Source organism: Capricornis sumatraensis, chromosome 18 (genome assembly GCF_032405125.1).
Source record: "Capricornis sumatraensis isolate serow.1 chromosome 18, serow.2, whole genome shotgun sequence".
In the NCBI taxonomy this organism is placed as follows: domain Eukaryota; kingdom Metazoa; phylum Chordata; class Mammalia; order Artiodactyla; family Bovidae; genus Capricornis; species Capricornis sumatraensis.
Window position 1 is genome coordinate 64,046,306 of NC_091086.1, and position 27,073 is coordinate 64,073,378.

At 43.5% G+C, this 27,073-nt stretch overlaps 1 protein-coding gene across 1 annotated transcript in view; it reads right to left on the minus strand.

The window, feature by feature from the left end:
- Nucleotides 1-19,955, minus strand: part of FBXL7 (F-box and leucine rich repeat protein 7) — a 455,062-nt gene extending 435,107 nt beyond the window's left edge. Inside the window, exon 1 of the mRNA XM_068990501.1 lies at nucleotides 19,719-19,955. Within this exon, the coding sequence (XP_068846602.1) occupies nucleotides 19,719-19,755 (37 nt within the window). The 5' untranslated portion in view covers nucleotides 19,756-19,955. The remainder of the gene's footprint in view (nucleotides 1-19,718) is intronic.
- Between the last annotated feature and the right edge of the window lie 7,118 nt (nucleotides 19,956-27,073).

Sequence of the window (27,073 nt, forward strand, 5' to 3'; positions counted from 1 at the left end):
AGAGAAGAGGAACCCATGTGCCTGTCCATCAGTCTTTCAAACTCCGTCCCAAGTTGGCTGCCTTTGCTAAGCATTTGCCACAGACGCTCCCTCCTGCCATCCACCCTGCTTCACACCACTTTCATAGCCATGCATACCTGCCTACCTCTCCAGGCATGGGGCTCAACTCAGATCATCTTCTCCTCCCCTCTCAGTTGACCCACTGGGCCTGCCTCTTTGTCTGACCTTCTCTCATTCCCTCCTTAACAGCCATGCCTGGCAAGCCCTTCCTCATTTGCCAGATGCAGTTCAAGGTCCTCTCGATAGCCCTCATGAACACTTTCAGCTAAAGCTCCCCATGGCCAGGTCTGCCCCCCATCAAATGCTTTAGCTTTGCCATCCGTGGCTCTTTAGTACTTTATTCTGTCGCATCCACTAGACTGCAGACTCCCTAAATCAAGGACAATCTCTCATATTTTTAACCCCTCAGTACCTAGCACAGATTCTGGTACATGGATGCCTATAAAGACTTACTCGATTAGAGAGAGGCTGCAAGTAGGTAAATGCCAAGTAGGACATAAAAATTCCATGCAAATAAAATGCCACAACAGATCAATGAGAACAAAGAGCATATCCAGTGAGAGGACCTGACATATTTCCTCAAAGTAAGGAGTTAAGCGTCATGAACAACAAGATGTATCTAAGGGAACTTAAAGGAATTTTTATTTTAAGAAGTAAACATTGAATTGGGCCAGAATTGAGGAGGACTTGCTGGGTAATAAAATGAAAAGAAGAGTCCAAAAAAAAAAAAATTACACACATACATATAACAAAAGACACAAATCTAGGAAAATAAAAGATATATTTGGGGGATGCTGAGGTTCCTACTTTGGTCAGGGTATGGAGTTCATATAGAAAAGTATCCTAAGAGAAAGCCAAAGAGGGAATCTGGCTAAGCACACATAGGGCCTTGCTGCTGCTGCTGCTGCTGCTGCTGCTAAGTCGCTTCAGTTGTGTCCGACTCTGTGTGACCCCATAGACAGCAGCCCACTAGGCTCCCCCGACCCTGGGATTCTCCAGGCAAGAACACTGGAGTGCATTGCCATTTCCTTCTCCAATGCATGGAAGTGAAAAGTGAAAGTGAAGTCACTCAGTTGTGTCCAACTCTTAGCGACCCCATGGACTGCAGCCTACCAGGCTCCTCCATCCATGGGATTTTCCAGGCAAGAGTACTGGAGTGGATTGCCATTGCCTTCTCCGAATACGGCCTTGAGCACCAAACAAAATAAATTTCTACTTAATTTACAGACAATGGGAATCGAAGAATATTTCCTTAAAATGTAGGTGGTTAATGATGCCAAGGAAACCATTTAAAACCGGATCCTTGCAGTAGTGATAATAACAAACTAATAACTTGTTTTTCAATTACTTCCAAATTTCTCAGGATCATAGCGACTCTGAGCTTATAATCATTTGATGATCTCAACGGAACATTATCTGAGCATAATAAAATGACTAATAAAGTATTTAGGACAATCAAGAGACTAAATATTAATTTGTAGTCATTTTTCATTTTGCTTATGATTCTTTCAACCCACTCCTGCATGTTTCATCTACCTAATGAGTCTACACTTGCTACCAGTCTATCATGTAATACAGCTTGCCAATTTTCCAATTCTCTTAATAGCCAGAACACAAAATGCTGATTTCAGGCAGTAATATCTGTGACCATCTGTTTCTACTTCGCCATTTCTTCTTCACTATTCAACTACCAACTACGGAGAGCTTCAGATATCACTCTTCAGATTGGTAGACAATCAGCAAAACAGAACCACGGAGAAATTATTGAGATGTCTGACTCCAGTGCCAGAGGTGAACAAATGGATCAGACAGATAAATGGTCTCTGGACCCATCTGCAGTCAGTCCTGAGTTACAGCAGCAAAAAACCCCTCTGAACAAATTCCAGCATAGCTCTTTGAAAGCAGCACCTGGAACTATAAGCCTGTTTTTGCTCTTTTGCCAACTAGCTATGTATTTTTGGTCAAGTTACTTTAATGCATGGGGCTTTCCTAAATCTATACAGTGAAAGGATTAGACTAGGTCCCCAAGCAAAAAAAAAAATCCATTCATGTCTCTTAACTGTCAAGCTGAAGGCTCCCGTTTAAGAACAGCCAGAATTCCCAGAAAGATAACTTTTCCCCAGCAGCAGCATCCTGTCCTTGACTGCTGCCGGAAGAGCACCCTATTTTAGCTTCTCTGTTGTCTTTTTTCTTTGTTTGGGTTTTCTGTTTGTTTGTTTTAAAGTTTTTATTTTATACTGGAGTACAGTTGATCAACAATGCTGCGTTGGTTTCAGGTGCACAGCAAAGTGACTCAAATACAAGTATCTATTCTTTTTCAAATTCTTTTCCCATTTTGGTTATTACAAAATATTGAGCAGAGTTCTCTGTCCTATACAGTAGGCTCTTGTTGGTCATCTATTTTAAACAATTAAGTCCCCTATATACAAACTTTCAAGTTGCAAACTTCAAAGATGTGAATTGGCATTCATATGTCCAATCAGGTAAGTCAATTCACATGTCTGGCGTACAGTCACATGAGGGTATCCTCCACAAGTGGAGTGCTTCTGTGTACTACACAGCACTGTATAGAGTACAGAAGGACTGTATCTGTATTTCAAGTCCAGAAGCAAGCAGAAAAGCAGCAGTGAGTAGATGGCACGGTACTGTACTTTTTGAAGTACTATACTGTAAGATTAAAAATGTTTTATTTTTGTGTTTTCTATATATTATTTGTGTGAAAAGTACTATAAACCTATTGCAGCAGAGTACTACAAAGCCAATTGTGATAGTTGGACCCTAGGCTAACTCTATTGGACTTATAAGCAAATTGGACTTACAGATGCACTTTCAGAAGGAAACGTGTTCGTATGTAGGGGACTTACTCTACAGCAGGCTGTACATGTTAATCCCAAACTCCCAACCTACCCCTTCCCACTCCCCTTCTCCCCACCATAAGTTTTTCCTCTGTAAGTCTGTTTCTGTTTTGCAAATAAGTTCAACTGTATCTTTTTTTTTTTTGATTCAACATATAAGAAATATTGTATGATATGTGTCTTTGTCTGACTTACTAAGTGAAATAAGTCTGTTGTCTTATGTTGGGTTCCCCAGGTAATGGTCTCTGATATTATTTGAAATGCATGTGGTTTATTGGGAAGTGCCTTGCGATCACACTTTGGAAAGGCAAGGGTGAAGACAGACGGGGCTGGGACAGAATTTGGTCTGTAATACAGTTGCAATACAGGACTCAGCCAAGCCCCTGGGGAGTTTTGGACCCAAGACAGCTCTTCAGAGTTGTCTCAAGTTACACCCCTACCTGGAAAGATCATTGGATGGGGGCTGCTTCCTTGCCCTGGGTGAGAATAATTTCTGGAGAAGCACTGAGCCAGGCTGGGAATATGAGAATCGATCCTAGAGGGGCTAACTACACAAAAGGAAAACAGCCACTGCCTTCACCTCAAATCTTCTGAAAGTAACAGGAGGAAGGGTGTGAATAAGAAAGAAACTGACTAAAAAGAAGCAGCTGGACTCTGTATGACCTTAGTCAACCTCTTTCATTTCTTTGTGCCTCCATCTCCTTCAGTGTCAGCTAATCTGTGGTCACTTTCACCGCCCCCACCAAAACATTCAAGATGCTACTACATGCATCCTTCTGGGTCAACTCTCAAAGCCCTTTAGTTAAACGTACATCAAAGCTTACAAACATTGTGAAGGAAAACACACACACACACACACACACACACACACATCAGACCTCTCCAGTCTCATTTGAAATTCATCTTCATTAACTGTGAAGAGATGATCAGCGACAGCAAATTCAAATCTATACAGCACAGCAGACACACCGCAATCCCACTATTAAATTGAATCTGCAGGCAGCAGTTTGGGGATTTTGACATTAGACTGAATATAATTCCTCGGTTAGTTGTATCGTTATTACCCATGCTCCCTCTTGTGAGGCAATTTTCCTTATTGGAAGTAAAGGAACCCCAACCAGAGCCTTTAACAATGATCCTTTTCCTGTTTTTATTAGCCCGTATCAAAGAAATGACTATTTGAAGCAAAACCAAGGGGAGGGAATTGGCTTTTTATTGCTGCGTTCCTGTTGTTACGGCTTCAGGAATGGAGAAAGATTCCCCAGGGAAATACTGTCTCTCTAAACAAGCTCGCAGGGTAATCAACAGGAGAGGTCTTTGGCGGAGATGGAAAATAGAGAAAATTATTAAAATATAATTAAGTAAGCAAAGTGGATGCAAAATAAAATGTGAAAAGTAAGCTATGCAGGACAGAAATGTCATGTCTTGGAACTTATTTTCATAGTAGTCTCACAATACGCATTGTCCAAATGGGGCTACATAAGTTCAACCAGTGGAACAGCTGCTGATCTTTAAAAGTCAAAAAAAGACAAAACAATCGCATGAATGCTGCCCATGAATCTGAATTTACACCCCTGGTGAGTGTACTAAGTCGCCTCAGTGGTGTCTGTCTCTTTGCGACCCCATGGTCTGTAGCCCGCCAGGCTCCTCTGTCCATGGGATTCTCCAGGCAAGAATACTGGAGTGAGTTGCCATTTCCTTCTCCAGGGGATCTTCCAGACCCAGGAATCAAACTCACATCTCTTATATCTCCTGCACTTTACCACAAGTACTACCTGGGAAGCACTCCAAAACAAAAGTCAACCAGGAAAACTCCCCCCAATGAGAGATTACATCCACTTCTCTGAGTCAAACACACACTCAGGTACACAAACAAAATACAACATACAGTTCCAAGTAGCCATCATGTCACAGAAACCATTTCAAGTCCTTTGTTCATAGAGTACAAACACCTGTATCCCAAGTTCCATCTCAGAAAGCCTGTGTGTTGAACTATTTGCTTCTTCTTCAGTCCGATTCTAACAGTGACTCTTTGTCTAAAGCTGATTGTCTAGCAGATACCATATTATTAAAAACAACAAATGGCATGTTAATTTTAATTGTATTTTTTAATTCTTTAAATATTTAAATACATAGCTTATATATTTTTCTCCATTTACAGAAAAACACAGATGTGCTGAATAATGGAATTTATAGAAAAGGGTTATTTAAATATAGTCTCAAGTACATGTACAACTATATACACACCACTGTTCAATAATGTTTTTCTTTTTTCCTGAAACTGATTATTTCACTCCTGATTTCAGTAAGGAGGGAAGCCAGAAACAGAAGACCTACTAGAAACCATTTCAGTCAGACACATCAAAAAATTTATAGTTTCTATAATAAAAAGGAGAAAAATACAGATGCAGAGCCCCTATCATAAAGCAAATCAACATACAAATTTACAAGGATTCATAATGCTACAACCCCCTAATCCAGAGAACAGAGTCAAAGGAATGATTTATTAACTCAGAGATCAATTTTTAAATGCTTTCTAGATTGATTTATTTCAACTGTCATGTAAACCCAATTTCCAAAGCAGTTGAAACCAGTATCACCAAACAATATAATTTGAATAAAAAATAGATGGTAGTGTTCTACTTAATACTCATTGAAAATAGTTAAGTCGACAATACACTAAATTAGTGAAGCTTGGGGACTTCTCTCAGTTGATGGGAATCCGCCTGCCAATGCAGGGGACATGGATTCAATCCCTGGTCAGGGAAGACCCCACGTGCCCTGGAGCAACTGAGCCAGTGCACCAGTTACTGATTCCTCATTCTAGGGCCTGGAAGTCGCAACTACTGAGCCAGTGCTTGGCAGCTACTAAAGCCCACAGGTCTAGAGCCCGTGCTCCAAAGCAAGAAAAGGCATCACATTAGAAGCAAGCCCTTGCACCACAATGAAGAGGAGCCCCTGCTCGCTGAGACTAAAGAAAGCCTAAGCAAAGATCCAGCAAAGCGAAAAATTAATACATATATACATACATACACTTTAAAAAAAAATCCAAAGTTGAAGTATCATCTGCATGGTTTTTAGCAACCCTAAAAAATATGTATTTCACTTTCCTTAAGCACACAAGCTAAACTATTTTCATCCACAAGAAGATGGAACCACAATGTTCAAAATAAAAGTCCAAGTCAGACTATCTTCAGAAGAAAACATGCCCAGAGATACTTTTTTTAAGAGTAAAATATTCAAGTCCAAGAAAAATTCACTGAAAATATGATAGGGTTTCTAAGCTTGTTTAGACCCATAAAGATCGTAACTACAGATTCATCCTCATGGATCTGTTTAACAGAACTATATTAAAGACCTAATAGGTGAGCAGGGTTATAGTCCCAGCGAGTGAGCACATGATAGGATAAGCAACAAATAAATACAAAGGAACAAGAAACAGAAAATAAAACAGCAAACCAGAGGATAATGAATGTAAAGGGAAGCAATTAACGACCCGATGAAAGAATGGATTTCTATCACGATGCCAGAAACCTCAGTGACCTCTGGTATCAACTCAACCTGAAGGGCTTCTCCAGGACCTAAACACTTCCAAAGACCTCTGAACAGTGTGGTCCTTCAACAACAAAAGAAATGGGAACACTGAGAGAATCAGGACACCTGTGATGCTGATCATCCCCAATTTTAGAGTTGAGCCTCTTGTCCTCCCAAAACTAAAATAACTTTCTCTAAGCGTCTGGAACAGAAGTTTTCAAAGGGAAACACCTCTCACAGCCCCGGCTGAGAGTTAAGGGCTAGCAAGCACACCTGAAGGAATAATGCCATCATGTCCTGAATACTTCTAACAGTTCACTCTGCATTCTCATTAAAATGATCTTCCCACTGCAAGGCTGCTCCCATGAGTCGTGACACAGCTCTGTGGACTGAGAAGACCAGTAGGCTACAGGCTTCCTACTTCTTCTCGAGCTCCAAAAGCAGTTATTAAAGGACAGGATGGATGCTTGCAAGACCCTCACTTCCATCCTTGTTGTTGTTGTTCAGCTGCTAAGTTGTGTCTGACTCCTTGTGACCCCGTGGACTGCAGCACCCCAGGCTCCTCTGTCTTCCACTATCTCTCAGAGTTTGCTCAAACTCATGTCCATCAAGTCGCTGATGCCATCCAACCATCTCATCCTCTGTCGTCCCCTTCTCCTCCTGCCCTCCATCTTTCCCAGCATCAGGGTCTTTTCCAATGAGTTGGCTCTTCACATCAAAGGATTAGGGCTTCAGCATCAAACCTTCCAATGAATATTCAGCATTGATTTTGTTTAGGATTGACTGGTTTGATCACCTTGATGACTAAGAGACTTTCATCCTTGGGTACAAGCAATTTAAAATCACTGTCAAAAATGCCTGGTGACAATACTCTAGCATGACTCTTTTTTTCTTGTAGCAGTTTAAAAGAAGTGATATTATAATGGAAAACATACTAAATTTAGAGTTGGAATGACCCCATCCATTCTCAGTAGTACAATCAAGGCAAGTCATTTAACCTGCCAAGGGCTCAGTTTCCTCATCTATAACCTGGGGATCATGACAGAAACCACCCCCTCCTACAGTCCCTGTGATAATAAATAAGACTGATTACTAAAATGCTTTATAGTTTCCAAAGCAATTGCATAGACATACTCATGGTGAAGTTTTCCAAGGGGCCAAGCAAATAAAAATACATATTGGAATAATTCCCCCTATTCATGGCTATTTCAAATCCACACTTTTGAAGCCAGAGGGAAGTATAAGATATAACTTATAAACTAGTTAGGAAGGAAGGAAAACACGCACAGCTCTTTCAGTCCACCCTTAGCTTCTGTTTGTGAGCAAGTGGCTAGCCCAGGTAAGAAGCTCTCCCAGAACTGAAATAATTAAAAGTTTCTGATGCTCTGGAGCCTAGAGGGGCAGCCTCCCAGCTCTCCTTGGTGCCCGGGAGACTCTACAGAATATGCTAATTATTTTACACCCTGCCATTCTCACAGACACTAGTGTCCCTGCCAATTTGTCAGCAGATTGCTGCCTGATGAGCAATAATTGGTCCTTGAGAGAGCCAGGTAGAGTGGGTTGAAAGTTTCTTTCCAAAGATGTCTTTCATTTTTGCTCACCTCATCCATAAAACTGTCGCTTTCACTTTTAAGGGCTACTTCCCAGTGGCTGCATGCCTTTGAAACACACAAACAAAACAAAGATCTGGAAAGATTTTGGCTGCAACTTACATGGCTCAGGCAGGAGGAGGTTAGAGGCACAGCCACGGGGACTTCAGGAGCGACTGGACCACTTGCCAGCTCTGTGCCCTGGGCAGTCAGCCCATCTCGAAGCTCCTGTATTGGCAACTGCAAAATGGGATGGTCTGTGCCCACCACCTCCCTGAATGTTGTGAACTAGACGAGTAAGTGTGGGTAACACACTCATTCGGGGAAATAGAACCCACTAAGTGCTTAATAATTGTTACTGTTACGGAAATGAAAAATACAATAAACTTGGCAACAGCCAAGCCTACCAAATAATCTAATAGGAATCGTTTTTGTTCCATGAGCTAAGCTATCTGTAGGGCTTCCCTGGTGGCTCAAACTGTAAAGAATCCACCTGTAATGTGGGAGTGAAAGTGAAAAGTGAAAGCCGCTCAGTCATGTCTGACTCTTTGCAACCCTATGGACTGTACAGTCCATGGAATTCTCCAGGCCAGAATACTGCAGTAGGTAGCCTTTCCCTTCTCCAGGGGATCTTCCCAAACCAGGGGCCAAACCCAGGTCTCCCGCATTGCAGGTGGATTCTTTACCAGCTGAGTCACAAGGGAAGCCAGTGCAGGAGACCTGGGTTTGATCCCTGGGTTGGGAAGATCCCCTGGGGGAGGGCGTGGCAACCCACTCCAGTATGCTCGTTTGGAGAATCCCCATGAACAGAGGAGCCAAGTGGGCTACAGTCTTGGGGTTGCAAAGAGTTGGACATGACTGAGCTATTAAGCACAGCACAGGCTATTTGTAAGAAAAGAGAACTGAGTACCACAGTGATTTTGTTTAGAGTAAAGGGCAATCAATGCCCTACATCCCATCCTCTCTGAATTTCTCTTCTTCCCTCTCATATATATATATATATATTTCTTCTACTCCAGCCTCAGCCTCATACCTGTTCTTCCTCCCGCTAGAGTTTGAGCCACCTCTAACAACTAGACCATGTGAGACCTGGCCCTAGACTTGGACTTAACCCAGATCTCCTGTGATTTGACTGGAGGACTCCATCTGGTCAAAGGTTCAACTGCACATCCAGGGAGCCTTTTCCTGACTGCCGTGCCTGGCCAAAAAGTGGGACGGTCACTCACAGCCAGAAGGTCAATCCACAAACACAAGAAAAATTCCTGGCATTTTTGTCTAGAAATTTTGATTCCTTCCCCTGCTACTTCTTCTTGGAAAATGAAGCAGAGGAATTTACCACAGAAAGGGGAACAAACAACAACAAAAAAAAATGTTTTAATAACATTTCTACACATTGCTCAAGGCTTCTAAAGTTACAGTGAGGAGTTGGTGCAGTGTTAGCGACTGGTTTTCATTTTGTTACGGGTTTAGAGAGTAAACATGGATTGAGAGAATGAACACATCTAAAGCACAAGCGAATAAAGATGGAATAAAGACTGACAACTCCAGACACGGCAGACACTCCGTGCACTGGGGAGAACGGTGGCCATATTACTCAGGAAAATTCTGAGACAGTTCATGATCATTTGCGTCAGAAGTCTGAAAGCTGGATGTCTTCGGGGTATGTACCAGCATGTTTGAAAAGCGTCTGCCTGCAGGCTCCCGTCCTCCTTGGTGGCTGGGCACAGGTGTGGCAAGGACCTAGGCGGCTCAGACGCTGCTGTACCTTCCCTAAAGCCTTCCAAGGTCCTCACTTACAAACTAATCACTTCCCATGTGATAAACCACAGCAGAGAGAGAACAGGAAGATTTTCAAGGACGATTAGGGAGAAACTCCTAATAGAAGATTTCGTTTCTCCCAAGAGTAGAAGCTACTTCCCCTCCAATATACCTGCTTTTTTTTTTTTAATTGAAGTATAGTTGATTTGCAGTATCATTTAAGTTTCAGGTATACAGCACAGTGATTACCATACATCTTTGCCAACAAAGGTCCATCTAGTCAAGGCTACAGTTTTGCCAGTAGTCATGTATGGATATGAGAGTTGGACTATAAAGAAAGCTGAGCACCGAAGAATTGATACTTTTGAACTGTGGTGTTGGAGAAGACTCTTGAGAGTCCCTCAGACAGCAAGGAGATCCAACCAGTCCATCCTAAATGCAATCAGTCCTGAATGTTCACTGGAAGGACTGATATTGAAGCTGAAACTCCAATACTTTGGCCACCTGATGCGAAGAACTAACTCATTGGAAGACCCTGATACTGGGAAAGATTGAAGGCAGGAGGAGAAGGGGACGACAGAGGATGAGATGGTTGGATGGCATCACCGACTCAATGGACATGAGTTTGAGTGGGCTCCGGGAGTTGGTAATGGACAGGGAGGCCTGGCGTGCTGCAGCCCATGGGGTCAAAAAGAGACACAGGTTCGATCCCTGGGTCAGGAGGATCTCCTGGAGGTGGAAAGGCAACCAACCCACTCTAGTATTCTTGCCTAGAGAATCTCATGAACAGAGGGGCCTGGTGGGCTACAGTCCATGGGGTCACACAGAGTTTTGACACAACTACTGAAGCCACTTATCACACACATACACATATATAATGTTACATATATGAACATATATATATATATACACACACACTGTTTTTCAGATTCTCTTCCTTTACAGGTTATTACAAAATACTGAGTATGGTTCCCTGTGCTACGCATATAGGTCCTTGTTGGTTATCTATTTCATATGTAGTGTATGTATTTACTGTTGCTGCTGATGTTATTGCTATTTTAGGAAACATGTGCATTTGGAGAGTTGTAGGTATTCTGCAGAGCGATCATCATTTAGAGCGGAGCTCTAATCTTATGCCCACTTCCTACTTATCACTTACGTTCATACCTAGCACATCGGAAAAGCAGGGTCCCTCAGTGAATCTGCATTTATCCTACTGTTCTGAAATCACTGGCCTCCTAATCTAGCTTTTCAGGTTTTCACTGAACTTCGTTAAAGCAAGTCGTACTCTACCTAAAGATTCAACACAGTGAATAGATGGAAAAAGAGGTCTAAATTTCTGTAACAAAACCTACCAAAAAGCTACACTCTGGGAAAGTTCAGCTGATGTGGACTTTATCAGCAGGTGGCAGAACTGCCCACTTGGCTCATGTACAGCAGACACGGTGCCAAACAGCTTGAGAACGCCTTGAGAAAGATGCGGTCTCTGTGAGGCTCTAGTCAACCTGTAGCTTCCTATCACATGTCACTAACCCAGGATGTCCATGAAAAGTCTTACAAAGGTAAGACATTTATTCCAGACATTCGGCATAAGCATAACTCAGGGGTTGCTTCAACTTCATAGAACTACATGTTTTAGGCTAATAATGAAAGTAACAGCAACACTATAGGCAGAGTCCACAGCCACCACTACACTGAGAACAGGACACATCCTCTATCAAACCCAATCACTGCTGCAGGAGGCTAGGTCCCACAGAAGGCAGGGAAACAAAATTGGCTGATTTTCTAATGAATATCTAGAAATACATAAATGGACATAAAGACACACATGTAATAGAGAGAAAGTTAACCTAGAGAAATCAAGGGTTCAGTTCAGTTCAGTTCAATCGTTCAGTTGTGTCCGACTCTTTGCGACCCCATGAATCGCACCATGCCAGGCCTCCCTGTCCATCATCAACTCCCGGAGTTCACTCAGACTCGCGTCCATCGAGTCCGTGATGCTATCTAGCCATCTCATCCTCGGTCATCCCCTTCTCCTCCTGCCCCCAATCCCTCCCAGCATCAAAGTCTTTTCCAATGAGTCAACTCTTCGCATGAGGTGGCCAAAGTACTGGAGTTTCAGCTTTAGCATCATTCCTTCCCAAGAAATCCCAGGGTTAATCTCCTTCAGAATGGACTGGTTGGATCTCCTTGTAGTCCAAGGGACTCTCAAGAGTCTTCTCCAACACCACAGCTCAAAAGCATCAATTCTTTGGTGCTCAGCCTTCTTCACAGTCCAACTCTCACATCCATACATGACTACTGGAAAAACCATAGCTTTGACTAGACGGACCTTAGTCGGCAAAGTAATGTCTCTGCTTTTGAATATGCTATCTAGGTTGGTCATAACTTTTCTTCCAAGGAGTAAGCGTCTTTTAATTTCATGGCTGCAATCACCATCTGCAATGATTCTGGAGCCCCAAAAAATAAATTAATATCTAGATATATATAAATGGACATAAACATATACATGTAATAGGGAGAAAATTAACCTAGAGAAATCAAGGGTAGTACTTTCCAATAACTATAAGGATAGAAATGTATTGGGAGGAGTAGCAATATGAGTTCAAATCAAACAATAACCCTTCATCAAACATAAATGCAACCCACAGACATAGAAAACAAACTATGACTAGCAACAGGCAAAGGAGGGTAGGAATAAATTAGGAATTTGGGATTAACAGATATATAATACTATATATAAAATAGATAAGAAACAAGGACTCACTGTATAGCACAGGGAACTATACTCAGTATTTTGTAATAATTTATAATGGAAAAGATCTGAAAAAGAATATATATGAGTGTGTACATATATGCTGCATGCTGTGCTTAGTCGCTTAGTCATGTTCACCTCTTTGCAATCCCATGGACTGTAGCCAGCCAGGCTGCTCTATCCATGGGATTCTCCACGCAAGAATCCTGAAGTGGGTTGCCATGCCCTTCTCCAGGGGCTCTTCCAAACCTGGGGATCGAATCCAGGTCTCCCCCATTGCAGGCAGATCCTTTACCATCTGAGCCACCAGGGAAGCCATAACTGAATCACTTTGAATGTAAATCTGAAACTAACACAACATCATCAATTAACCACACTTCATTTAAAGGAAGAACATAACTGCACATGGGAACATTTTCCTAGGGAACTTCGTGTAGGGTCCTATAGTAGACTCCTTTGTTGATGCAGAAATCTCTAGCACAGCATCCCTTTCTGTGAACCCCCTCCCCATGTGGACAGACTCACTCCCTCATTAGGAAGCCTGTCTCAGGTGTGCACAGCTCTAATCAGCTTTTCCTCAGACCAAGTTAAATCTGCCTACCTGCTAGTAACTTATATACCTTGGTCTCTAATCAGCACTCTGAAATTTAATCTTCATTGTGACCATGAGCTTTAAGGTATTAAGCTTCTAAACTTCATTTATTACCTTCTTCATAATAAAGAGAATTTATTCACTCTAGATTTTATTCATGATACTGCCACATAGTTTAATACTTTCCTAATGCCATCTTACAGGCTTCCCTGATGGCTCAGTGGTAAAGAACAGACTGCCAGTGCAGGACACGTGGGCTCAATCCTTGGGTCAGGAAGATCCCCTGGAGAAGGAAATGGCAACCCTCTCCAGTATTCTTGCCTGGGAAATCCCATGGACAGAGGAGCATGGTGGGCTCCAGTCCATGGGGTTGTAGAAGAGTCAGACATGACTTAGCAACTGAATAACAAAAACTGCCATCTTAAGATGCATGGTATCTAGAAGGTTCTAGTAGTCAAAAAGCCAAGCCAAGTAGTTCCAAGCAGCTTCCCAGAGGCACTACTAAATAAGGACTAAGGGGAAGAGGAATCAAGGCCTCAAAAGCAACCCAGAATTCGTTCTATTTCAAAAGGGTAGAGGGAGCAGACAGAGAGTTGACAGATGATTCCCAAGGAGAAAGAAAAGTTAACACCTCTTCCCTTTCTCTTGTTTGAAACACGCAAAAAGATTCCCCAAATCTCCGAAAATACACTGTCAGACCAAAAATGGCATTGTTAGCTTCACTGCTGCTTCGACCTGAGCCAAGTAGTGGAATCAGTATCCTGTATCTTCTGATTTTCATCAGAATGAATTCATTTACTGGAGGCAAAGACAAAGACCTGAATCTATTTAAGAATGACAGAGACCTTTGGTGGGATCTTCAGGTGGGAAGTCACATATCAGTAAGTCAGACAACACTACTGATCAGAGCAAGAGGAGCCTTGCTCTAGGTCCTAGGCTTCCCGTCCTCTCCCTACAAAAGCAGTCACAAAACATCTGATCGAATATAACTGTATAAAACACGTTTGCAAAGACTCTAGGCAAAAAACATATGCCCAATGGCCAAACTGACTCGGTTCCACTGTAGCTGACTATTCATAGAAGACTGATGATGTTACATTTGCATAAAAAGATGATGTACACCCTCCAGCATAAAGAGTAGTTCACTTTGGTAGAACACGGTGGTTAAAAGTAACAGTCAACGCGCTTTGTGGATCTTCAGGGATTAGTCCCTCAGTTCTTCTAAGTCTCAGTCTAAATGCCAATTTCTCCATAAGGCCCGCAGTGACTACTCTAATTAAAATCTGCCACACCCTCGTTCTCTCAACTCCCATCAAGAGTCTTCTCCAGAACCAAAGTCAAAAGCATCAATTCTTTGCTTCAATTAAGCATCAATCTTAACCTGGCAATTTTCTCTATGCAGAGACCTTAGCCCCTCAGAACTCGTCACATGTTTTACTAAGTTACTATGTTAACTGTTCCATTTCCCCTCCTTCCCAACACACATGCACACAGATAAAGATAAGACTGACAAGGATAGGATCTTTATCTAGTTACTGATGGATCCCAAGAATCAAAAGAGTTCCTGGCACATGATAGGAAATAAGAAGCCAGCATACACTGGTTGAATGAATAGGTAATTGTAATGAATAAGTAATTCTGGGCTTAGATAAATCTGGCCATGAGTCCCTTTTCCACCCCCATTAGCTGTAGGACCTTGGGGAAATGATGGTCCTCTCTGAACTGTGTTTCTTCATCAGTCAAACGGAGATATAAGAATGCCTGTCCCATAGAATCATGATAAGAATGACACGATTCAGTGTATATGAAGAGCTGAGGATCATGCTTGGACAAAGCAGGAGTTCAAAAAATGTCGCCTGCCATCATTTTTCCAGTAGTCACGTACTGATGTAAGAGTTGGACGATAAAGAAGACTGAGTGTCAAAGAACCGATGCTTTCGAATTGTGGTGCTGGAAAAGACTTGAGAGTCCTTGGACAGCAAGGAGATCAAACCAGTCAATCCCAAAGGAAATCAACCCTGAATATCCATTAGAAGGACTATTGCTGAAGCTGAAGCTCTAATACTTTGGCCACCTGATGCAGAGAGTCAACTCAATGGAAACGACCTCAATGCTCAGAAAGACTGAAGGCAAAAGGAGAAGGGGATGGCAGAGGATGAGATGGTTAAATAGCATCATCGACTCAATGGACATGAACTTGAGCAAACTCATGCTCAAACAGTGAGGAGATAGTGGAAAACAGAGGAGCCCGGTGTGCTGCAGTCCAGGGTGGAGCAAAGAGACAGACACAGCTTACTAACAACACCAACAGCAGCCATCATTATTATTATTTCAAGATATGTTCCCCAAAGCGGTGAGGGACTGGTAAGGATTTACGTTCCCCAGCAACTTGCCCTCCTCGCATCCGAAGAGCGCAGATCTGAGATGGGGGAAAGGGACTCAGGGCGTTGATAAAGCTACAGAGCTACCAAGGTCAAGCCCATCCCCAGACCTCATCAGTGCCAATTTAAAGACATGCAGGAGTTTACAAAGGAGCTGTTAACAGTGTAAGGATGACAGACTCAGCCCTGCTGGAGTAGAATAAACATTAACAATGAAACCACCAAGTAAGTGAGCATGAGGCTGGAAACCTTAAAAGGCAGGAAAGCAGCTTCTCTCTGGCTACTTGAAGGGAGACATTTGTTTATTTGGTTTAACTGGAGTCAAAGCTAATGGTTCTAATGGCTCGAATCACCCCAAATTATTCTCCAGATTTCCACACAGAGGCTGTAACTTAAACTTTATGAAAGAAGATAAAGAAAATCAGTCTCCCATAAAAAGAGTTTACCCGAACATACTAATCATTTAGACATTCGCTTATATTTCTAGGAAGCTGAAGATCAGAACCTGTGTGGTAACATTTTCCTGGAGCAAATGCTAAGTCTGCCTGAAGCCTGGGAATTAAATCATTAATCTGAACATTCACTAAGTCTGTAGGAAAACAAAAGAGCAGAAACACCCAATATTGATAAGCACATTACCTTTAATCTCAGAATGAAAAGCAGAAACTGAGTTAAGAGAGAAAGTGGGAATGAGTGAGGAAGACAGAGATGAGGGTAGAGGGGATGACAAAAGGGAGAGGAATATTTACTGATTTCAGCGCAATAATGCCATCCCTGGGGGCTCAGATGGTAAAGAATCTGCCTGCAGTCCAGGAGACCTGGGTTCAATCCCCAGGTTGGGATGATCCCCTGGAGAAGGGAATGACTACCCACTCCAGTATTCCTGCCTGGAGAATTCCATGGACAGAGGAACCTGGTGGCTTACAGTCCGTGGGGTTGCAGAGTCAGACATAACTGAGTAACCAACACTTATCAGGGCAATCATACTCATTATAACATATCTTCCCAAAGTGGTCCATTAAAGCATTATGTGAACAAACTAAAATGAAGGACTACATGCTCAAAGGTGGTTACGGCAAATAATGCCCCCCCCCAAATTTTTTTTTTTTCTCTCCTCACTCTATAGAATAAAGACCTTAAGGCTTGGGGACAACTGAAAAAAGTCTGGTAGCTAAGTAGAAGCTGGAATCAAATTTCCAGACTCCCAAATCAATGCTTTGCATTCCACACAAGAACTGTCTGGAGCTCTAACATGCATGTGATAAATGATTCGGATTCTGCATTTCTGACAAGCTCCCTGGGATGTCACAGAACTAGGAAGCCTCTCACCCACTGCACCTGCTAAGGTAAGTCTTGGGAATATGTTTTAAAATATCTTTTAAAAAGATATTTTTCTAGGAGCAGGACAAAGTGAGATGAAATACTGAAGTTTTAAAAGTTCTAATAATTCATAATATTTCTAAAATTTAAGGGTCATTTACATTGTGGTGTCAACTCCAGTAGTAAGCAAAATACATTTAAGTTGCAAATTTTTAAAGTTTACCCAAACACCAACACTTTATAGTTCAGGGATCTCTCACTGAGCCATTCTATGGATATACACTCATTGATCATTTAAAATACACCACGCCTAAACTGCACCATGGACTTCCCAGATGGCTCAGAGGTAAAGAGTCCGCCTGCCAATGCAGGAGACAAGAGTTCAATCCCCGGGTCAGGAAGACTCCCCTGGCGAAGGAAATGGCAAGCCACTCCAGTATTCTTGCCTGGGAAATCCCATGGACAGAGGAACCTGGCAGGCTACAGTCTCTGGGGTCACAAAGAGTTACAAAGAGTCAGAAAGGACTGACTCTTAGTGACTGAGCACAGATGCAGATAGCACTATAGCTGTAAAACTGTCGATGCTCAGTCTCCTCTGATAATAGAAATACTGTGTCTAGGGATTGCTTTGGCTTTCTTTAAAATTGGATGTTTCAGATAAGAAAGAAGGCATTAACACACCAAATTCCCACAGGCTTATTTGCATAGACTTTACCATCCAACAGCACAATGTAATAAAGTTGACCATACCCAATTACATATATTTTAACCTATAATACATTACATAATGATATATATTAGGGGGGTGTTAAAGTGCAACTGGGCAGAGTATAACAGGGGAGAAAAGAGTTTTGAAAAGCTCTTGTTATTCTAACTCTCTATCCCCCTTCACTCCCCCCGCCTCCATCTATAAGAGAAGAATCTGGATGCATTTGAAGAGAGTTGATGAACACTGAACACAGTGTGTCTCTCCAGCCAAAACTCAGTTACCTCCCAAAGCTTCCTATTGGTCCCCTTGAATCAGCTGAACTCAGGAGGTTCCCCCCCCCCAATAAAAAGTCCACTGTGTATCTAAATCGGATTCCAGTAAAAATTTCACTTCAGCTGAAGTGAAAATGCAGAGGTAGCAGTTAGGAATAACAGCTGGAGAACATTAGTTTTCTGTCTCTCCTTTTCTCTCCCAAGGGTTGAAAACTCCACTGTTCAGACAGGAAGTAGTCACACACCACACACTGCACAATAGGAGAACGCTGGGATGTAAGAACAAGTTGCAGAGGATTAGAAAGAGTGTTGAGGGGGTTTCTTCAAGAACACAGAGCTGCAAATCTGTGTTCCTCTCTGAGTCTCCGACTCCCCCCGCCCCCCATCACCAGTGTTCAAGTAAAGCAATGGGTACACACCCAGAACTGACAAACACACACTTCACTCCCTGAAAGCTTTTTAATAACTCAAGAGGAAGGAGGCTTAATCTTTCATTTTTCCACCATTTTTTAAAACATTAACTTCACAAGGTTTTGGGGGGTGGCCAAGATTCTCCAATAATCTTTTCTGGCCTAATTTCATGGTTGGCTATCTTAAAAGACCACCTTTCAAATTTCTTTAAAAAAAAAAAAAAAAAACATGAAATTGTCAAGAAAAAAAAAATCTCTCTCACTTAACTGTCCAGAATAAGGAAATCTACATATATCATATATATGTGGAATTCAACACATGATGCCCTGGAAAAAGAATGATTTAAACAAAAGGTTCTTGTGGATACGGTTTTCTTAAGGTCGGTTTCTGCTGTAATTTCACAAAGCTGCTGAGAAGAAACACAGTGGCAAGCAAGGGGGAGAGGCATCCACCTTCCGTGGTCAGAGCTCCTCAAGTTTTGAACTGAATGATTGAAGTTTCTCTAACACCACATGCTGAATAGCCATTCTGCATTCCTAGCAGTCTGCAGGCGCGGGACCCCGCTTCTAACCGCCGGTCCTCTGGGGGCAGGCTGTAAAACCGACCCCGTCTCTTGCACTCCCCTCCAGCCAAGTTCACGAAAGACAAACCTTCCTAACTTCAGAACTGCAGGGAAACGCCTGTGCAGTATGCCTATCAGGGGCAATGCAGTTAATCAACCGGGTTCCAACACTACGGTTTTATGCAAAGAGGGGGAGGAGGGGCGAGGCAGAAGCCAACCCACACATCCATCACCCTTTTAGGAGTAGGTGGAGTTTAAAGTTTCCCCAACTTCCAAGTTCCCACTTGACAGGCAATATTTCTGTGCGATTTCCAGCCCCACGAAACAGACGGTCCTTTGCCCGTCTCGAGCCCCGGGAGAGCCCAGACCACCCCCACCCCCACCCCCTCCAGCCCGCCACGCCTGGCCTCGCATGGCCCCTAGGTGGTCAGTTTCACGAAGCTGTCAGCTCGGGGGCCAGCGAGCAGAGAATGGAAACTTAACTTTTTCCAGAAGTTTTCCCTGCTACAGGAGAGTCCAAGTGACTGGTGCACAAAGGCCTGGGAAAGTTTTCCCTGCGTTGTTTCTCAGAACCGTCTTCCGCCAGCTGCCAAACTCTCCACCCTAAACCCCAGATGCCCCAGGGAAGGGAAGTTAAGGCACAGGCGTTCTGCCACAGGCAGAAAAGCCACGCGAGCCGTCGCACGGACAACCTGCGAAGTTGCTTAGAGAGACCCCGCCGTGAGAAAGCACCCGCGTGGCGCCCGAGCACTCCCTGCCGAGGGGGAAGGTGATGGCCCAGACAGGGTGCCCAATGGGGGTGCGCCCCGACACCACAGGGCGTGCGAGAACCTTCCTTCCCAGACGCGAAGGCGAGGGGAAAGGAGATGGGGGGCGGGGTGGGGCGCGATCGGGAGTGTGAGGACGGACGGCCCACTCACCCTCGCTGCCGTACTGTTTGCCATTGTTCGCGCCCATCCTGCCGCCGTCATGCCCGCCGTCTCCCCGGACACTCCATAGCTGGGGCGCACCGCCTGCGCGCTCCGCCAGAGGAAAGCCCGCCCGACGGGACCGTTAGCTGCGCATACCCCACGAGCCGGGGCCGATCTCCGGCCGGGGGCGGCCCCCCGCACTCCGGTGGGCGGTGGGGGGTGGGCTCGGTCCCCTCCTGGCAATCCCCCGACTGCGCCGGGTGGGGACCCGGGGACGGCCGCCGCCCTTAGAATCCGCGTTCGGGGCCGGCGGGCGCAGCGCCGCGGAGAGCCCGCGCCCCGGGGCCGCCCAGAGGCTCGCCGCGCCGCCGCCGCCGGGTCCCCATCCGCCCGCCCCGATCCCCCCGGCTGTGGGCGCTGAGCCGAGCGGCGCGGGCGGCCGGGGCTCCCGGGCTCTGCCGCCTCCTCCAGGCGCCCCCTGCGCACCCGCGGCTTCCCCCGGGGAGGGCGCGGCGGCCACTTGTTGCGGGTGCCCCGAGCGAGCGAAAGACTCGCGGCCCGGCGCGGCTCGCCCAAGGGCCGGACTTTTGTTAGCGCCAGGCGCCTCCTCTCGCCGCCCAGCGTCAATCACAGCTGGAGCCCCGGGGAGGAAGGCCGGCCCGGAGATGCGCGGCCTTTTAAAGGGGCAGCGCGCCTTTTCGGGGCTCCGGCTCCCCGCCCCAGCCCGGGCGCAGGCCCTGCGCGCCGCCCGCGAACTGCTGCGGGGGGCGAAGGAAGGCGCGCTCTTGGCTCAATTTGACTATTGTTCTTTTCCCGGCTGGGTCCCTAATGAGTAAGATGAGCTTCCGGGTGTTGCTTGAAATCCCTTGGGTCTGCCTGCAAATACGGCCTGTGTTAGGTGCGGTGGCATTCCGAATCAACGCGCGTCGCAACCTGATTCTGTCCGACAGCTCCAGGTATGCGTGCCGGCCTCCTCCTGTGGCTCCCACGTTCGGGTCTGAGGCGGGAACCGAGGGAGCGAGGGAGCCAAAACTTGAAGGGGAACTTAGCAGGGAGTCAGTGCAGAGCCAAAGACATTCCTCGCCCCGGTGCGGGAGGTTTCCTGGCTCAGAACTTTTAAGAGCTTCTGAGCCAGGAAGTGTGTCCCCCACCCCCACCCCCACTCCCATTTCTATAATTTTTTTTTTCCTTGTGGTTGGTGTTACCCTTTGTTTTATACATTACAACCTCTTTTGGAAATTTCTATGGCACTTCTAGAGTCTTAAAATGGCCTTTTGGTGTTCACTCCTTTAAATGGAAAAAGGAAATTCTTCTTAATGTTGTATTCCCTTTCCATATAAATACCTAGAATTTTATAACATTGCATCTTAGTAATGACCTGGGCATTCACAGCGTAAATTACTTTCTACGGAGGCAGGCACGCAGCACAGTTTCTCTTCATAAGTGTTGGATGTTTTAAATTAAACTTACATAATGATACATATAATATATAAGCATTTATGATACCTGAATGGAGATCCAGAGTTTTCATAATTACCTTTTTCGTACAAGACTTGCAATCGTATGCAGAAATTGTTAGTGACTTGACTTTCCATAGATTCTCTTTGGGTAATTTCCTTTCATTTAATACTATTTTCGTTCTTAAAGATAAGCAAAAATATCATGTTTCCAAATTTTAAAATCTAGATTTATTGTTCCAGAGAGATCATGTTTTGAAGGAAAAATAAATTCATCTATTTTCAAACACAGAAGTAAATAATTGTACCAATCACATGTCAACTGTTCTGTTGCAGGAAGGAAGACCCTTTCCAGGGCCCGAAACTGGGCTCTTGTCTAACACTCGGAAATGAATCGTCCAAGGAGACACGTGTGCTGATGAAGCAAGAGCTTTTATTGGGAAAGGGCACCTGGGTGGAGAGCAGTAGGGTGAGGGAACCCAGGAGAACAACTCTGTCATGTGGCTAGCAGTCTCTGGTTTTATGGTGATGAGATTAGTTTCCGGGTTGTCTTTAGCCTAATCACTCTGACTCAGAGTCCTTCCTGGTGGTGCAAGCCTCATTTGGCCAAGATGGATGCCAGAGAGAAGGATTCTGGCAGGGTGGTCAGACATGTGGTGTCTCCTTTTGACCTTTCCCAAACTCTTCCGGTTGGTAGTGGCTTATTAGTTCAGGGTTCCTTACCAGGACCTCCTGTCCTAAAACAACCCATGCAAATTGTTACTATGGTGCCTGGCCAGGGTGGATGGTTTCAGTCAGTGTGCTTCCCCTAACAGTTCCAGTTCAAAGAGATCAAGAACTATATTTCATCTTTTCATATATATAATCTAGCAGATCGTCTGGCCAATAATATGTCTTTCCCATGTCTGTTGAGTTAAATTAAAAACTTACATCACAGGCCCTGTATAGGAAATAAGGGTGTCAAAAATGTGGAAGAGTCAAAGGGGTTTTCAGAGACTCTACCTGAAAATATAAACTCACACTAGAAATGAATGTGTCCACATTATCTTCATCTAGAATGGGACTCTGCTCACCTGGTCCCTGTGATTTTTCATCATCTTGTAGGGACTTGCCCTGGGTCTAACCCTGGATCAGATCATTTTTGGAAACTTCATTAGCAATTAATCCACTGTAAGCAGTGGAATGATAGATGCTTCTCTTGATATTCTGTGTTGAGTTGACAGCTTGTTACAGGCTGTTATCTCCCTCCCTCCTTTGAGGTTTACACATCAGGAGAGTGCTCCCAGAAGAAACTGAAGCTCCAGCAGTTCACCTACGTGGTAAGTGCCAGATGAATTCAGGTTCTCAGACCCTCTCCTCCCCATTCCTCTACTTCTCTTGAACTGGTCGTTATTCAACTTGAGAGGCTCTGTGCCCCCTTTTGGTTGAATCACTTTCCAGGATCTTTATATATTAGAACAAAGCTAACAGTGAAAAGTAAATTGTAGTAACTAACCACTTTTACCTCCTCAGAAATTAAAGTCTTGAAATACTTTTAAAGGTCTATTGCCAGCCATAGAGGGGAAGAGAGACAATTTGGTATAAAACAAAATAGAGGACTTGTCTGGTGGCTCAGTGGTAAAGAGTCCGCCTGCTAATGCAGGAGACACCGGTTCAATCCCTGGCCTTGGGGGATCCTACATGCCTCAGAGCAACTAAGCCTGTGTGCCACAACTATCAATGCTGTGCCCTGGAGCCCAGGAGCCACAACTCCCAAAGCCTTTCAGCCCTAGGGCCCATGCTCCACAGCAAGAGAGGCCCCCGCCGTGAGAAGCCTTCACACCCAGAGAATAATCCCCACTCATCACTTTCTTTCTGGAAAGAAAAGCCCTACTTCTGCTCAAAATAAAGGTGCATTCACATGTGTATATGGTTTACATTTCAAAACTAAGATAATGTATACATGTACAATTTTAGGAAAAAATTCCTACCTTTTTACCCAGCTGCCAAACAGAAACCCCCACCTTTCAAGCTTCTTGAGAAAAAAATAGTGGGTTTTTCACCAATGGGTTCTCAATAACTAGCACAGCTCCTAACCCAGTGTACTCACTCAGTAAAATACTGCAGAAGAAATGAATGTTGAACAAAGACATAAAATGATTTAAGTATTGTTCCGCTTTCTCTCACTGCCTTTTTTTTAAGAAGCCACAATCACCGAAAATATTTAAAAATAAGTAAGCATTCTAAACTTCCCAGGTGGCTCAGTGGTAAACAATTCGCCTGCCAGTAAGGGAGACAGAGGAGACACTGGTTTGATCCTCGTGTCAGGAAGATCCCCTGGAGGAGGAAATGGCAACCCACTCCAGTATTCTTGCCTGGGAAATCCCATGGACAGAGGAGCCTGGTGGGCTACAGTCTTGATGTTGCAGAGTCAGACATGATTGACTAAGCACACAAACTTCCTAAGTCACCCCAAAATGAATAATAATGCACCAGGCACTGTTTTTTGGGTTTTGTTTTGTTTTTTTTCCCACCCAGTACTTTTCTTCTTTGCTCTGGAAATTCCGTTCCTGTCCTTTGGGAAACTTTCACCCATATTCCAACCCTGGGCTTCCTGTGGGACTTACCAGTTGTAGTGGTGGTGGTCAACTTTCATGGTTAAGTGGGGGTCCAGAATCAGACTGACCCAATCAGACATCCACATCCACACACCCCTAGCAGTAAAGGGGCAGCAAGTGCCTCTCCTGCTCCTTAGGTGGTATCAGGGCAGACTCAGGATTTTCCCTATCATCCAGGAGTCTAGGGCCACCCTCACCACAGTGCAGTGTCCTTGGAAGGAAAGCTATGATAAACTTAGTCAACGTATTAAAAGCATCATCTTTGTCGACAAAGGTCTGTGTAATCAAAGCTATGGTATTTCCATTTGTTATGTATGGATGTGAGAGCTGGACCATACAGAAGGCTGAGCACCGAAGAATTGACACTTTCCAACTGTGATGCTGGAGAATATTCTTAAGAATTTTTTGGACAGCAAGGAGCTCAAACAAGTCAATCCTAAAGGAAATCAACCTTGAATACTCATTGGAAGGACTGATGCTGAAGCTGCAATCCTTCAACCATGTGATGTGAAGAGCCAGCTCATTGCAAAAGACCCTGATAGTAGGAAAGATTGAAGACCAAAGAAAGGATGAGATGGTTAGATATAAGCACCGACTCAATGGACATGAATCTGAGCAAACTGCGGGAGACAGTGGAGGATAGAAAAGCCTCACGTGCTGCACTACATGTGGCCACAAAGAGCCAGACACAACTGAGTGATTGACAAGTAGCTAAACCTTCCCAAATCCTTGAAATGGCAAATTTATAAAAATGGAAAACAGATTCATGGCTGAATGGTTAAGGTGATTCTGAATAAAAGGGGAACATGAGGGATTGTCATGGTGTGGGAAATGTTCTGTATCATGACTTTAGCCATATCGCTGTCTCAGTTCTAATGTTGTACTACAGTTTTGCCCAAATTTTATCATTGGAGGAAGCTAAATTGGGGTAAATATGATCCTATTCATCCTATTCATTATTCATCACTTATGCAAATAAAACTACAATTATTTCAACATCAAAAGTTTTAAGTTGAAAAAAGAAGCCCTTTCATCACAAGATTTCTATGTATTCTTTCTGTACTGTCATTTATAACACCTCCCACTTCTTCTTCATACACATATGGGAGAGCCAGAACCGTAATGATCACTGATTTCTTAGTGTTAATTGGGTTTACATCTGCGTTTACTCAGCACTGAATGATTTAGGCAAAGAAGCCTAAAATAGTTCATACCCTAAGCTATGGATTTGGGAATATCAGAGTTAAAAAGACTCCATTGAGAAAGGAACTGGCCAATTGCTAAATTAGTAAATTGTCCAAGGACTTTGTCTTTTGTTGACCTGATGCAAAAAGAAAAACATAAAAGTAGAGAAATCTAAATTTCAATTGATATTCACATTTTTGTTTCTATTTTTCAGTAGCTAACTCAGTGACCTTTGAGCTACTTTAATAAATATTGATAAATCCATACTCTGAGTAATGGAAATATATTCTTTTCTAATAGTATATTTTTAGAGTATTGAATCCAAAATCTAGCTTGATTTAAAACACCATGTGTCCATGCATGCTAGGCACTTCAGTTGTGTCCGATTCTTTGCAACCTTACGTACCATAGCCACCAAGCTTCACTGTCCATGGGGATTCTCCAGGCAAGAATACTGGAGTGGGTTGCCAGGCCCTCCTTCAGGGGATCTTTTCGTCCCAGGGATCGAACTCCTGTCTCTTGTGTATTCTGCATTGGCAGCTGATTTCTTTACTGCTAGCGCCACCTGGGAAGCCCTTACACCACCACAGGAGTCTGTTTTTACTGGAGGTGGAGCCCCAGAAGGTCAGGTTAATCTCCATGCACTGGGCCCTGGGAACTGACAGACTGCCAGAGCCCTGTGGAGCCAGGGGGCCAGGAACCAATCAGCGTATCTCTTCCCTCAACTGGAGTGTTGGTTGCAAGCTTGCAAATGATCACGTTATTGCTGTAAGTCTCCCTTGAAATACTGTAGAGAAAATGAATCCTCCCATGAAACCCATTTTGGGGGAAACATTCAAAGCTGCACTCACTGAGATTAAAAAAAAAAAAAAATACTGAGAATGATCATAATAAATACCTGTCTTAAAAGAAAGAAATGAGTTTTCTTTTAAAGTTTATTTTAAAACACATTTATGTTGATTTTTTCTCCCTTGTTAGCACACTAGGTTGCCTTCAAAAAACTAAATCACCTGCTCATCTTTATTTTCGTATTTTAGCTTATGGGTGGATTTGCATATTGTTACTGCAATTATGTTGGAAGGTGGCAACTCAGTTCTAAAACAGGCTTGTGGTTGAAATACATGTATTAACTAAAAGAGGAAATACTGTGAATTGTTATGTTTATTACCAAAATATGAAGTTGGATTTGTGACAAAACAAATATTTGTTTCAGATAGAAAATTATGGTAAAAAAAAGATTATTATGCCCACCCTAGAACATTTACTTAAACTATAATATTAGAGAAGAAAAAAAGAACATGCATGAATTTTAACACTGTGCTGTTTTGAATTAAGTATTGTGCATGTCTCACTTAATGTCTGTAACTAACTTAGTGCTTCTAGACTTAACTTTATCGAGAAGACTGCTGAGGCTCAGAGAAGCTGAGAAAATCCCAAAATGATGCACAGCAAGATTAGAACTGAGATCAATTTGCAAGGTCTGTGATATTTCTCCCTATTTTCTGCCAGCAATGTCATGCCATCACAGGCCACCCTAGATCTGGACCAATCCTTGCTTTCAGCAGAGATGCTATGTGTTTAACTTAAAGTGAAAAATCTTTTGAAATCTGCAAAATTTAATTAGACATGTATTCATTATGCCACTTGAATCTTCACCATAGTCATAATGACTAGTGGCTAGGTATTTTGGATAAATAATTTAGGTATTATCATCATTATAAAGTAAATAGATCGCTTAATAGAATAGACACTTTATATAGGACTCTTGAAATTCTATCTGCTCACATAAGTTCCCTTTACAGCTCTGGGAAATGAAATAGCCATTTGCTCTAATTCAAAATATTATGATACTCACATACTCTATCAAACCATTGCAACTCACCCTGGATCACATTTAGCATGCAATTCCCTATTGTCCTTTATCAGGCAACTATCCTATAGGAGGTAAATCACATGAGACCCCACAGTAGCCCAAACCAGCTTTATATGCTTAGCTCAGAGTGTTATAGCAGTCAGCCAAGTCCTAACATATTTCATTATCTGGCTTCATAGAACACAGCAGAGTGGCAGCAAGGCGTTAGAAGGAATAATGCTCAACCTATTTGAGAAACTACAAAAAGTTACG